This window comes from Perognathus longimembris, chromosome 13 (genome assembly GCF_023159225.1).
Source record: "Perognathus longimembris pacificus isolate PPM17 chromosome 13, ASM2315922v1, whole genome shotgun sequence".
In the NCBI taxonomy this organism is placed as follows: domain Eukaryota; kingdom Metazoa; phylum Chordata; class Mammalia; order Rodentia; family Heteromyidae; genus Perognathus; species Perognathus longimembris.
Window position 1 is genome coordinate 10,951,234 of NC_063173.1, and position 15,561 is coordinate 10,966,794.

Consider the following 15,561-nt stretch of genomic DNA (forward strand, 5'->3'; position numbering starts at 1 on the left):
AAGAAAAGTCTTAGCAGAGTGCAATTTAGCTGGTACCCTGATCTCAGATTTTCAGTCCCCAGAACTATAAGAAGATACAAACCTATTACTTAAACTACCCAGTCCATAGTTATTTTGTTAGGATAATACGGACACACACACACACACACACACACACACACACACACACACACACACACACACACACACACACACACACACACACACTTACCAGCCAAGAGCAGCAGTTTAGGAATAGGGCAACTAAGAAAAAGATTGGATAAGCCTCGGAACCAGCCATCCCAGTATTTTTCTGTTTTTGCCAGTTCAATTCTCCAGGTATATGGATGGTCTTTCTTGGTCTGGAGAAATAAAAGGAAGTCTGAGTCTCTAAGGGTATTACCTGGAGGAATAAGATTAAAAACCAGATCCCTGGGAAGAGAAAGAGAAGGAAACTAGCACTTATTAAAGGAGGTAAAAAAGATCTGGATGTGCTTAGAGTACACAATTGGAAATGGGAATTTTCTCATAAGAAAGACTACAGGAATAGACGTACAGAGGCAATAAAGGCCCTGGTGAGAAAGCAGAGTGTAGGTCATGTATTCTTTTATGTTTCAAATGATCCGAGTTATATTAGTTCTTCCTTAGTTATATTAGTTCTATCTATATTTTGTAGTGTTATATGGAAATTCAATCACAAGATACAGAGAAGCCCCATTTTAAGCGGTCAAATTGGGAGTCTTTAGAAAGCCAGTGACCGCAGTTGGACTTCTGTCCCAAAGACCTGTAGCCCAGAAAATAGCTTGCACAAAGCTTTTAAAGGCAAAAACTGCATGTTTAGTGTGGGAACCCAAGCCCAACAAAAGCAAATCATCTAGGGGAACAGTATAGGGTGAGCAAAGCAAACCATGTAGGGAAATAAACACAGGTGAGCATTCTCCTGAGGCTAAGCAGCATGATACAGCTGCATATTCTCTGAAGTGGAGCTTGTGATTCAAAGAATGGCCTACCTCACCTCAAGGCTTTTCAGAGCTAGGTGAAAAGCCCCCGGTGGACAAGACCTTGTTACTTAGATGGAGAATCCTAATTTCAATAGATAACCTATCTCTACTGGTAGTGTCCCTTCCCCCTAAAATAGCTAATGGTGGACAAAGAATTGTCTTATCTCCCCCTTCTGTGTCCCCCAAACACACCTGGAAGTAACTTTTACCCCTAATCTTTCCAGGAAGAAGGCCTTTGCCTACCTCCATGTCATCTTCTTTTTTCCTCTTGTTTACTGACTCACTTCCTTCTTCTTCTTCTTCTTCTTCCTCTATGATCCCTTCTACTATAGATTTTGAGCCTTCTGGACTTGTAATTCCTTCACACCTAGGTTAAAAATAATAATAAAGGCACTATTACCACACATCTGTTTTTGATCACAAAGTATCTCTGAGATACTCAAATGTCCAGCCTTTTATAATCAAATGTTTGCAAAAGCTTAGCATAACCCCTGGCAACAGAAGGATGCATAGCTCCTCCGAAAAAGGGAACAACCATTTCCTGCAGCGCACATGGCGAGTATTATTGGCTTTGTCTTATATAATCTTCACAGCAATTCTATGAAGTAGCCCTAAAGAGTTAAGAAAATTCCTTTTCCTACCTGGTAAAGTTACATGGTAAATTCAGGTGGAACTGACTCCAAAACCTGGTGTGTATCTGCTGCACCCTGTTTACACTACAATAAGCCTCAAAGAGAAGAGTAGAAGGTCCCACCTCTGAAGATAATAGAAAATGGCAATTACAATGACCATGACCAGCTGCTCCAACCAATTGCTGCTGCTTTTTTCTCTAAAAACTGTTACCTTTTTATTATGTAATGAGAGAAACAAATCACTATTATATGTATACTTAGTACCACAATTCCTTTCAGAAAGAACTTAATGGAAAAAATACAAGTGCTATAAAAGTAAGGGTTTGCATAGCAGTTTAATGCCAAGGTTTACTCTGCACAGCCAAGAGAAATCTGTTATTTTGCTCTTGAGAAAAGAGTGTGAAAGTGGAAGAAAATGAGCAAGATAATGAAAGTATGGGATTAGCTAAAGATGTAGAAACAGATTTTCTTTTTTAAGTTTCTTAAAATTAAAGATTTTCTTTTTTAGAAAAGAATTCAGGGCCAGGCACCAGTGGCTCATGCCTGTAATCCTAGCTACAAAGGAAGCTGAAATCTGAGGATCACACAGTTCTAAGCCAGCCTAGGCAGAAAGTCAGAAAAAGCTAAAAGTGGCACTGTGGATCAAGTTGCAGAGTCCTAGCCTTGAGCTAAAGCAGCTCAGGGACAGCACCCAGGCCCAGAGTTCAAGCCCTAGGACTGGCAAAGAAAAACAAAAAAAAAATTCAGGTTCTTGAGCATGTTATGCAGACATTCTACAACACCAATGATGTTTGCAGCACCACTTTAGTTATTTTTTGGATAGGATCTCTACTTTTTTTGGTGGAAAGCGATTCAGGCCTAATTGTCTTACTTAAGCCGCCCACACATCTGAGATTACAGGGGGCACCATCACACCTTATCCTACAGATTTTTTTTTTTAAATGGTAACTTCTCATTTTGTGGTTTTTTCCTAATCTTCAGGGTATTTACAGAGTAAGGAACTTACTTTCAGGCCCTGAAAAGTGAGACAGTCTCCAATCTCCTTCACAGCCTCTGAATTCTCCCTTCCTGATGCTAACTGGGAGACTTCTATGAAACTAAGATGCCAATTTTCATATTGACTAGAAAGTACAGATGTGATTTTTCTTAGGATTGTCACAAAGAAACATGTGCTTTGAATTTCCAAAGCCTGTGAATGAGAAGATTTAAGGTAATTTTAGGAAGCCAGGTGCCAGTAGCTCATAATCCTAGCTACACAGGAGGTTGAGATCTGAGGACTGTGGTTCAAAGCCAGACCAGACAGGAAAGTTCACAAGACTCTTATCTCCAACTAGCCATCAAAAAGCAGGAAACAGAGCTGTGACTCAAGTAGTAGAGCACTAGCCTTGAGCAAAAAAGGCTCAGGGAAAGCACTTAGTTCAAGCCCCAGGACCAAGCAATTTCAGTAGAAACTCCAGGCAAGTGAGTGAGTACAGAGGCTTGCAAAGGGGGTTTGGGAGAAAGTGAGGTTGAGGGAGGAGGGGGGTTAAAGAAAGATAGAAAGAGGGAGCAAGGAAATCCTATAGGTTAAAAGATACTTGACAGTTATATCAACCAATTGCTTTCCAGCCTTATTTTAATTCTAATTTTAACTTGGAAAATTATTTACGAATTGAGTAGGATGCCTAAAGCTAATAATAATGTGTTACATCTTTGACAAGGTCAAAAGAGAAAGCGTTAAATGATAACACCACCAAGAAATAAAAGCTTAAGGTGACAGATAAGCTAATTACTGTAATCATTAAAAATACATTCATTATATGAAATGTTATACTGTATTCCATATGTATATAAATATTTGTAAAAATAAATTTTTGTTGTTGTTTTGTTTTTTGGCCAGTCCTGAGCCTTGGACTCAGGGCCTGAGCACTGTCCCTGGCTTCTTTTTGCTCAAGGCTAGCACTCTGCCACTTGAGCCACAGCGCCACTTCTGGCCCTTTTCTATATATGTGGTGCTGGAGAATCGAACCTAGGGCTTCATGTATGCGAGGGAAGCACTCTACCACTGGTCCATATTCCCAGCCCATAAAAATAAAAATTTTAAATGAGACAATAACATATACAAGACTGTTTTGATTTTGGTGATATTAAAGATCAATTTTTTAGGTGTGATAAATGGCACTACTGTGTTTATCTCCTAAAGTATACTGAGAAACTATCTTCTGTACTATACTGAAATCTTACAGAGAAAAATTAATTGCTTGTAATTAGCTTTAAAATATTTTGTGCTTACAGAAAATAAATAAGCACACAGATGAAACAAGACTTGCCATGAGTTAGGAATGACTGAAAATGGGCAATGAGTACATAGGGGTTTACTGTATTATCCCAACATGTGTCTTAAAAAATAAAACTGTACTCAGGCGCTGGTGGCTCACATCTTTAATCCTAGCTACTCAGGAGGCTGAGATCTGAGGATCATGGTTCAAAGGCTTTAGAAAAGGGGCTGGGGATATAGCCTAGTGGCAAGAGTGCCTGCCTCGGATACACGAGGCCCTAGGTTCGATTCCCCAGCACCACATATACAGAAAACGGCCAGAAGCGGCGCTGTGGCTCAAGTGGCAGAGTGCTAGCCTTGAGCGGGAAGAAGCCAGGGACAGTGCTCAGGCCCTGAGTCCAAGGCCCAGGACTGGCCAAAAAAAAAAAAAAAAAGGCTTTAGAAAAGTTCGTGAGATTCCTTTTTTTGCCAGTCTGGGGCTTGGACCAGGGCCTGAGCACTGTCCCTGGCTTCTTTTTTGCTCAAGGCTAGCACTCTACCTCTTGAGCCATAGCACTACTCTGGCTTTTTCTGTTTATGTGGTACTGAGGATTTGAACCCAGGGTGTCATGCATGCTAGGCAAGCACTCTACCACTAAGCCACATTCCCAGCCTGAGATTTTTTATCTCCAAATAAATGAAAACCAGAAGTGTAGCTGTGGCTCCAAGTGGTAGATCACTAGCCTTGAACAAAAGAGCTCAGGGACAGTGCCCAGGCAGAGTTCAAGCCTCATTTCAGACAAAAAAATAAAATAAAACTGCATAAACACTTTGCCCAGTGCCTAGCAAATACTGAGAACTCAATAATGTCATTATCACTTTCACCTAACTCTTATACTTCTGTCTGATCTGGTAGAGGGTATTTTATGAATTCACTTAAAAGCTTATTTGTGGCTACACAAAATAAAATATAGGACTCATATAACTTCATCAGTAAAGATCAACTGGGGTTGGGATGTAGCTCAGTGGCAAAAGCTCTTGTCTAGCAAGTGCAATGTCCTGGGTTCAAGCCCCAGTACCAAAAAAGAAAAAAGACAAAAAGGAAGAAAGAAAGATCAGTTGGACAAAATACTTAAACTCACCCTTAGAATCAGACTTTCACTCTGGCTACGCCAGTTATTATAACTTCCTCACAACTGTGTTTGCCTTAGAAGGAGATAGCTACCAGAATGAAATCATAGCTGCCAGTATTAAAGTAGACAATCATTAAAAATATATTTTTATTATCTCTAGGTAGTAAAATTGATTGTAAAATTGCATTGTATTTATAAATTAATCAATTTATAAGTACAAAGTATCTTCTTGATCAATGTCACCCCTTTCATCACTTTCTCCCCAACAATTTTTAATATTTACTTTAGAATCTGCCCTTTTTAATGCCTACACACGTGCTAATGTAATACAGTATTATAAAGAAAACACTTACTGGCTTGGGGATTTTTTTTTAAAGAAAAAGACAGAGGGGAGAGGAGAAATTATCTTTATGTTGGCTCCTAACTGAGCTAACCTATAAAATTATCTCAAATAATGAAAGTATTTAACATGATGGTAGAACAGGTGAAAGACAAAAGCAGCAATCTCTGAACAGCATGAGATACAAAAGTTAGACCTACTGTTTGACTTGGCCAACCATTGAGACACGTGCAGACTCTAGATTTCGAATCTGGCCACTCTTCACACTAGGAGAAAGGCAAGAAAGGAGGAGGTTATTCAGGATTCATCTTTTCTTGCACTGCAATCAAATAGTAATTCTGGAGATTCACTGAGATCAAACAAAAAGGTCTGGTTGAGTATGTTGCCACCGTCCTTCACCTGCCTATTAAGGCATTAAGTCAGGTGATAAAAAGCAAGTAAAGACATCGTTAATACCATTTCAGTTCCACAAACATTAACCAGAGGTACTATGTGCCAGATATGTGCTCAAGAAACATGTAATTCAGTAGAATGAAAGATAAACAAATATGGTGTTAATATAACAAGGCCAAGTTCAAAGTAAGTACTTTATTATGAGTCCTGGGTAAACTAAGGACTTAAGAAATTAAGCAGAATATAAAAGAGTGGTCAGCCAGGCATGGTAGCACATACTGTGATCCTAGCTACAAGGGCAGAAGAAGTAGGAGGATTATAGTTGTGGTCCAATGCACACCCTAGGCAAAAGTTTGAGACTCTATCTGAAAAATAATTAATTGTAATAAAGGCTCGAGGATGTGGCTGAAGTGGTAGAGCACTTGCTTACAAAGTGTGAGGCCCTGAGTTCAAACCTCAGGCCCACCCAAAACAAAAGTAATATAGTTTAGGGGTTGGGGATAGCTATAGACTGCTTCCCTAGCCTGCTCAAAGCCCTAGATTCCATCCTCAGCACATACTCAGGTTAAAAAAAAAATGCTTATTCTTAAATGCATAATTAAAGTTTGGAAAAAGGGTAAATTTAAATAACCAAGCCACACCTAGATTAATTTTCTCACTGTTTATTATTGGAAAAGCAGGCAGGGTGCCTAAGGTACATGCTAAGTTGGTAGCAGTGGCATGATCAATACTCAATGCCATGGCTCCCCAGGAACAGGATTCTTGTGTCATAAGTAGTAAACAAGGGGTAATAAACAGTAAAGACAAACATCATTCTGACAAGCTGTATGCTAGCACGAGTCCCTCTGTGCTAGAAAAACTCCCTTGGATATGCCTTCTAGAGGTTGTGTACTTCTACTTGATATATTCCATTTAGTTAACCAACAAGTTCTGCTTGCTAGGGTAGCCAGAAGAATGCTCTACGCAGCATGAAAGTATAATAGAAATAGATAACAGTTTCTGCTCTTATGACATAGACTTTAAGATAGACATTAACAAAAATTAACAATATGAACCTGCCCTTAAGGAAGAAGTGGAGGACTTCAGGGGTAAACAGCACCATATAAACATCTCTATCAAGTTTGGTGACAGATTTATCTAGAAGTTTTCAGGAGTTACAGAAAGCACTCTGGAAAGGGGACTAGAGATAGATTTTGAAGATTAGGTAGGAAATTGGGATGATTAAAACAGTTTATTTATTCCAAGACATCTCTTTGTGGGTAGAATACTATTCATTTTTTTAATCTTTATTATCTTTTATCCAAAGTAAGTTAAATGAATTTATCATAAAAATGTTTGACTGAAGAATACGTTCATTATTGAACATCCTTTAAGTAAAAGCCACAGCCAATTTTGTTAGAAATTTTTAATAAATTGTTTAGCTCCAAGGCTTTTATTTATCCACACTCAGATTCTAGAAAGCAGACTTATATCCCTCCTACATTTCTCTATCATTTTATCTGAAAAACAGGAAGTGAATCTAGAACCATGGGGCATCAAAAGTGGGTAAGGTCTTAGAGACCACCTAGTCTAAGCTCCAACTTAGAGGCAGAAATAACAGATGACCCATAATTACTTAGGTCCCAGGAGATATTACTATTCATTGGAAAAGAACAAGCGTTAGATAACTCATCAATGCTGAAATATTAACTTTTGACAAGGGACTAAGGAATGGCTCAGGTGGTATAGCCTCAGGCATAGGAAGCAAGAGGCCCAGAGTTCAAACCTCAGAATTTTTGTTTTAATTATCTTTAAGTAATTGTACAAAGGGATTTAAATTCATTATGTCAATTTAAGAGTGTAATGCATCTTGATATAGTATCATATCATATACAAATAGGGACAGTTTAACTTCTTCCTTCCCTATTTGGATCTCTTTCATATCTTTTTTTCTCTTGCCTTATTGCTTGGGCTAGAAATTCAATACTGTATTTTTTTAAAGCTTGCTTTTAAAATACTTCCTAGTATACTCTTATAAAAAGCTTTGAAAGTGACCTTCAGTTCCTTTGGACTTAAGTGCCTGAGGTGACAAAAAGGAAAAGCTGTAATTTATCACTTAAAATTAAGACAACATAAATTTGTGAATTACCTCCATTCAATAGCATTCTCCAGAGACTTGAAGGTTTTAGGACGACCACGTAAAAAATTCTGCATGCTATTGAGTGCATCCATAGCTGTACCTGGATGTAAAAACAAAAATTTTAACCAAAGTACTTAACCTTTTCTAAGCACTTACACTTTGTGAGGAGTATAGCTGAACATGAAGTGTCTCTCCAAAAAAGGCTCACAATGTTGAAGGCTTGGCACCCAGCCTGACACTAGAAGGTGACTGAAATCATGAGAGGACTCAGTTCATTAGTGGGAACTCCACTAGTGAGTACATACTGAATAAGCCATTAGGTTATGAGGCCTAGTTAGAGGAAGTAGGTAACTGGGGGATATACTCTTGACTGATATTATGTCCTCAATCCTTCATTTTCTCTCTCTTGCTTCTTGGGCAGCCTTGCTCTATTCACTCTACCACATGACCTCACACCGATGTTCTGCCTTATTACATACACCCTTTTTTTTTTTAACTTGGACTCAGGGCCTGAGCACTGTCCCTGTCTTCATTTTGCTCAAAGCTAGCCACTCTACCTCTTGAGCCACAGCGCCACTTCTGGCTTTTTCTGTGTATGTGGTGCTGAGGAATTGAACCTGATGGCTTCATGCATGCTAGACAAGCACTCTACCACATTAAATCAAGATAGGTGTTAGTAGCTCATACCTATAATACTAGCTACTCAGGAAACTGAGATCTAAGAATCATGATTCAAAGCCAGCTCAGGCAAAAAAGTAACACTCTTATTACCAACAAACTACCAAAGAAGTCAGGCCCTGAGTTCAAGCCCTAGAACCAGCACTTTAAAAAATAATAATAAATTAAAAAAACAATGGACCAGCTGACCAACTGACCATGGACTGAACTCTCTGAAGCTGTGAGACAAAATAAATTTTTCCTCTGTTAAATCACTTATATTTGGTATTTTGTCAAAATGACAAGAAAAAAAATTAATACTGTCAACTACATATATCTGTCCCCAATGACAACAGATTTCAGTAAAGTTTATGGAAAAATTTAGATAAAGTATAAAAAAATTCAGAAGACTAATGGGATAGCCAGTTTCCAATATGGCCCTCATTTTTTTGTCTACAAGTATAATAATCCTGCTAAATATGGCTGACTTGTATTAGCAGTTATGTATTTCTTAGAGTTGGTCATAGAGATACGAAAGCTTTTTTATTCAAAAAATAAAATTATGGGGCTGGGGATATAGCCTAGTGGCAAGAGTGCCTGCCTCGGATACACGAGGCCCTAGGTTCGATTCCCCAGCACCACATATACAGAAAACGGCCAGAAGCGGCGCTGTGGCTCAAGTGGCAGAGTGCTAGCCTTGAGCGGGAAGAAGCCAGGGACAGTGCTCAGGCCCTGAGTCCAAGGCCCAGGACTGGCCAAAAAAAATAAATAAATAAATAAAATAAAATAAAATTATGGAATACATATCTGATCAAAATACAGAGCCATAAAAATATACTAATAAGCCGTGCACCAGTGGCTTCTGGCTTCCACATGTAATCCTAGCTACTCAGGAAGCTGACTTCTGAGGATTACAGTTCAAAGCCAGCCCAGGCAGAAAAGTCTGTAAGACTTATCTCCAATTAACCACTGAAAAGCAGAAAGTAGAGCTGTGTGTGGCTTAAGTCGCAAAGTGTTAGGCTTGAGCAACAACGCTCTAAAAACAGTGCCTAGCCCTGAGTTCAAGCCCTAGGACCAGTGTGTGTGCGTGCACACACCTTCACACACACACACGTTAATGAGTTTCAGATATTACTGGTTATATAATTTTTAAAAGATATGCTGGATCAAAAGGAAGCTAAGTTCATCAGTGAGAAATCCACTTATGAACATACCTCAAGATAAATACAATTGACAATAACTTAAAACGTGGTAATCTACCATGGATGGCTCCCATATATTAATGATTCTGATTTGTTTAGCACTACAAATACTTACCTTCCACAACATCGATCATACACAGACCCAGGAGGCTTGGCATCAGGTTAGATGATGCTGTGTGGACTGCAATAGCACCACCCATGCTATGTCCAATCAACATAATTGGAGGAGGGAGGTCTCCATACATGGCCTCAACTACATTGCCAACATCTCTGCAAAGGAAAGATAAAAAGCTTCGAAAGCTCGGAAGCAATACTAGTTTCCTTCTCACTTCCTTCCTTTTGTCTAACTAAAATTCCTGGGAAGTGGTAAAGATCTATAAGCCCCTTACACGCATATCTACATAAACACAACCCCTATAATCTATGCAGGTAGCCATATACCTACCTCTCCTGATAATGGCAGGTTAAGAACAAAGAATCCAATTTTTCTTTATATTATACATGTACTGTTCTTCACATATTGACATAAACATATACTTTTATTTTGAAACTAAGCTTGAAGCTCTGAGCAAATAATTTAATTACTCTATGCCTCAGTTTTCCCATGTAGACTGTAATAAAGTTTAGAGCCACAAGATGAGCATTAACCTCAATTTCTTTTCTACTTATGTAACCTTGGGTAATTTACTTAATCCCTTACTCAGTTTCAAAATCTGAAATATGAAGGTAAGACCTTATCACTTACTGACCTAGACTGCTATGAGCAGTGACTAAAAAGTAAACAGGACACTACTTTGAAATGGGTGCTACACAAATATTCATTACTTAAAATCTCAAATATAGATGTGTGAAGAATAAATATAAATGTAAATATAGTGCTTGAGAAACTAGAAAGGTATTCAGAATTCATTCTTATTGGCTTTTGTTCTAGTCTTCAATTACAAGCAGATCTCTTTAATAGTCAAACTTTAAAGCTTTGAAAATCAGAATTGAAGTATGAAGTTTGGTTTTTACTTGCATGCAGGTCTTTTTTGCTATAGTAGGGTGGGATAACAAGAAGAAATGTATTTTTAGTGGCCACGGGTTCTATTATTCTTTTGGAAATGCTAACTTTGAAACACTGTTTTGTTGAGTTTTATTACATACTTAAGCATAAAAAATATGGCAAGTGTCAATGTAGGGAGGAAAACAACTTTTCAAATATGTTCTCCACAGTATTCATAATGGCAAAAGCAAATATTAATTCTGTAAGAATTAAAGAACTTCATACAATTACAAGAGAAAATAGGGTAGCTGGAGACAATATGAATGGGAGATAAGGAGGTCACCAATATTTGAAAGTGAAAGTAGTAGTTTAATATTAATTTGGAGTTAATTCAAGATTAAGACAAAAAGCAAAGCAGATTAAGCAGTTAGGTAGAGATAATACAATTAACACAAAAAGCCAAGTGTTTTTTTTAAGCGGTGTCCTCACTTTTTTGACACCAGTGCTGCTTCTATAAAAAACACAAAATTTTCAATGGGAGACAAAAATGATATGCATTTAGTGCTTCTAAGGTTATATAATTTGAAGTATAGAATTACGAAAGTGACTGCAGCATGAGGCACCTGCCTTCATGAGTGGATTAACTCATTCACAGATTAATGAATTACCACGGGAATAGCTGGTGTCCTAGATCAGTCTCATCATGGTAAATCCTCAGAAGTGTTGTGGTGAAAGAGACCCTCATCACATGCCAGAACCACAACTCTTTTTTTTTTTTTTTGGCCAGTCCTGGGCCTTGGACTCAGGGCCTGAGCACTGTCCCTGGCTTCTTCCCGCTCAAGGCTAGCACTCCGCCACTTGAGCCACAGCGCTGCTTCTGGCCGTTTTCTGTATATGTGGTGCTGGGGAATCAAACCTAGGGCCTCGTGTATCCGAGGCAGGCACTCTTGCCACTAGGCTATATCCCCAGCCCCAGAACCACAACTCTTAAACTTGACAGTTACCAGAATTCTGAGCTAAATAAACATGCTCTTGATGAGTTACCCTGTTGGTTTTCAGTTACAGCAGCATAAAACTGAGTAAGTACCTATTATGTACTATGATTTTCTTCTCGCACACACTGCATGCATGTGTGTGTGTGTGTGCACGCGTGTGCAAGAACAGATACTGGAGCTTGAGTTTAGGGAATCAGGTACTCTCAGGCTTAGCTTTCTCCGCCCAAGGCTGGCACTTGAGCCACACCTCCATTTCCTGAACTTTCTTGTAACATCATCTAATGTAATCCTTCAGCAGTCCTGCCTGAAAGAATCTTTACTACTATTTTATATGGGATGAAACTGAAGAAGAATTTACCAACTATAAGATTGACCAAGACAACTAATTTTATTGGGTCTACCAACTTATTTAATTTCTCCCTCAATGAAATATATTTAAAGCCATTCTCCCTTGGTATGAAGCACTGTAGATTCAGGATAATTACATGATGCTTTTGCTCAGTCACTACTGAAAAACATCAGGAACAAAGATTAGATAGAAAAGTCACCTTTGGAGGGTTGGGAATGTGGCTTAGTGGTAGTTGCCTAGCATGCATGAAGCCCTGGGTTCAATTACTTAGCACCACATAAATAGAAAAAGCCGGAAGCGGTACTGTGGCTCAAGTGGTAGAGTGCTAGCCTTGAGCAAAAAGAAGCCAGAGACAGTGCTCAGGCCCTGAGTCCCAAGCCCCAGGACTGGCAAAGAAAGAAAAAAAGAAAGGAAAAGAAAAGTCACCTTTGGAGCAAGCAACAGAGAAGAGTATAGAAAGTTTCTAAAATAGGTAGTACCCCGGGGCTGGCAATATGGCCTAGTGGTAGAGTGCTTGCCTCATACACATGAAGCCCTGGGTTCGATTCCTCAGCATCACATATACAAAACAAAAAAAGCTGGAAGCGGTGCTGTGGCTCAAGTGGTACAGTGCTAGCCTTGAGCAAAAAAAAATCCAGGGACATTGCTCAGGCCCTGAGTTCAAGCCCCAGGACTGGAAAAAAAAAAAAGTAGTATCCCAAAGTTAAGTCTATACATCAAAATAATAAAAATATAGGTTCAATTAATTAAAAATATGTTGGATATAATTTGGAGGTCACATTTTTTAAGACTAAAGGTTAGAACAAATACTAATGTATAATTTAAAGAATAATTCCCTGTAACAGATAAAAATGGATAAAATAAAAATTTATTCATGAAGATATTTATGTCTATACCTTAAAATATACACTAACAAGGGATGGCAATGTCTAAAAAGAAATGTACTCGTTACCTGATTTATAAAACAGTAAACCCTCTTGAGAGGAAAAAGCAGGAGGATTGTTAGTTTGAAGCCAGCCTGAGCAACACAGCAAGATCCCTTTTTGGTTTCAAAAAAATAAAAATAAAGATAATTGAATGCAAAGGGCTCTAAGACATAGGACACTTGCTTTATGAAAGAAGTTAAGAGTCTGAAACACCTTAGTATCATATCTAAGCATAGGAAAGGTACATTCACCCAGGTGATTGGTCAATCACTTAGAATTTATTCTTATTCTCAAATACCAGTCATGGGAATGGCTGTATCAAAATATATATTTACATATATTTTAACTTTTAAAAAATTATTACCTTTAAGTGGTTTTAATTCAACATGTCAAATGAGTACAAAGCAACTGGCTCAGAGTTAGCATCACTTTCATCATTCTCCCCACATATATCCTAACCCCAAACATCCTTTCAAGTTACTCAGTTCCATTTTCACAAATGTACGTTGAGAATTATGACTATATTTGCCCTATTTGTCTACTCCACCTTCCCTTAAGGCCTACCTCTCTAAGACAAAACATGCTTCAGCTTTCTGGTATTGTGTGTTAGGCTGTCAATTAATTAAAGAAGTTACACTATTGGAATGTACCCCTGTGTATACTATACTTTAATTGGCTTTAATCGGCTTAACTGTGTATATAGGCATATGAACCGGTACATGTTTTTCAAATGTTTATAGTTTTACGCATGAAAGAAAACGAGCCATTTGTCTCTCGGAGCCTGAGTTAGTTCACTTAACATAAAATTTTCCAGGTCCAACTAGTTCCCTGCAAATGGTATATTATTCTCTCTGATGGATGAATAAAATTCCATTGTGTATGTATGTGCCTATATATGTCTCTATAAATATCATAATATATAGTTATATATATTATAATTAGATTCATATTATAACATAATATAATCATACATTATCATATATAATGTGTAATACATAGTTATAGTTATATAAGACTGTAGCATTATATTATGTTAAGCATATATCTATCACATACATACAACATGATATATATTTTCATGATCAACTCATCTATTGTAGGGCATCTGAGCTGTTCCCATATCTTGGTTATGGTACATAATGTAGCAATGAACATGGGTATGCAAGTGTCTTTGTTATTTTCTTAACTTGTAATCTTTTGGATAAATGCCATAGAGTTATATGCTGGAACATGGAAGAGTTTATTTTTAGTTTCTGAGGAATCTCCAAACTGCCTTCCACAATGGTTACACTAATTCACATTCCCACCAACAATACAGCAGATTCCATTCAGCAGATCTGGTGTAGGGACAAAGCATATACATTTTTAATAAGTTCTCAGATGATTCTGATAATGTATCATGATTGAGAGCCACTATATGTTGCTATATTTATCTTTTACTTTGAAAGCTAGGATATAATTACTTTTAAATACCTTATTCTCACTTTTCTGTGATACTGGATGGCGAAAGTAGATTCCCTAAACATACTCTTGCACTACTTTTCTAATCAAAAGTTCATGATAGATATCCAGATTCTATTTAATGCTACCAACAGATGAAAAATGTTCAAAAGATCTATACCAATTAAATCTGAACAATTTTCAGGTGTTTTATGTGATGACCATCATATTGGATATACTGAAGATGAATGTTTCTTTAGAGATTAAATAGAAAGATAATCATAGAAAAGATAAACAGAAAACAGAAGTACAATTTTCTGTTAATTTGTCCAACAAACTCACCAGTTACACTACTATTTATACTAGCAATGAGAGGCAGACAATCAATCTGTAAGCAATATTTGGTTCCTTACTTTGCCATTGTTTCTGCTGATAAGTCTTCAGAATTCTTGACTTTTGTTTCACCTAAAAAGAAAGTATTTTAGGAATAAAATTCCCATGGATAAGAATTATAAAAGCAACACTATTCTTCTTATAAAAGCAACACTATTCTTTAAAAATTTCGCATTTAGATGATAAAATGGGACTTCATAATTTATATGGCAAATTTAGCAAGGATCTTTCATATTATAGACAAATTTCTGTGGCTAGTCACTCCAAAGAGGATAATTACAAGCAATCTTCCTAGAAGCTCAGACTTCTCCAAATATATCCAAATGGAGGACACTGGGTTACTTTATGTCTTCACTGAAATTTATACTTAGGTTTATTCAAAGGAGCTCGGTGACTATGCCATTGAGTCAATGGCTAATTAAGAACTTTATTCACACCTCCAACACTACAAAACAAAACAAAAAACTTTACTCACCATGGCCTCGCAGATCCAAAGCCACAATCCTACATTGAACTCTACTAATGATTGCTGCCTACAGGGAGGAAAAAAAAGTAGTAAGATACATGTAGGATAGAAAATTTTGCCCAACTACCAATAAACTTTTCGAATGAGCAGCTATTAGAATTCAAAGTACCCAAAGAGAAATAAAAGAACAATGATTCTCTGCTTTTTTTGGTACATATTGTGGCCAGACCCAAATTCAAAGTAGGATTTTTCCTCTTAAATCCATCTTTAAACTTAACTTCCTAGCCAGGGTCAGCACTTTTAGGCAATGACCCT

At 37.6% G+C, this 15,561-nt stretch overlaps 1 protein-coding gene across 2 annotated transcripts in view; it reads right to left on the reverse strand.

Moving 5' to 3' along the window:
• Nucleotides 1–15,561, reverse strand: part of Ppme1 (protein phosphatase methylesterase 1) — a 43,524-nt gene that overhangs the window by 7,715 nt on the left and 20,248 nt on the right. Inside the window, exons 4-10 of one of the 2 annotated variants that reach the window (XM_048360589.1) lie at nt 15,256–15,313; nt 14,801–14,852; nt 9,808–9,962; nt 7,843–7,933; nt 5,522–5,587; nt 1,224–1,347; nt 212–341 (exon numbers count right to left, since the gene is read on the reverse strand). In XM_048360589.1, coding sequence (XP_048216546.1) covers nt 212–341; nt 1,224–1,347; nt 5,522–5,587; nt 7,843–7,933; nt 9,808–9,962; nt 14,801–14,852; nt 15,256–15,313 — 676 coding nt within the window. Of the gene's footprint in view, nt 1–211; nt 342–1,080; nt 1,087–1,189; nt 1,348–5,521; nt 5,588–7,842; nt 7,934–9,807; nt 9,963–14,800; nt 14,853–15,255; nt 15,314–15,561 lie in introns of both variants that reach the window. The other variant, XM_048360590.1, reaches the window with a different exon arrangement.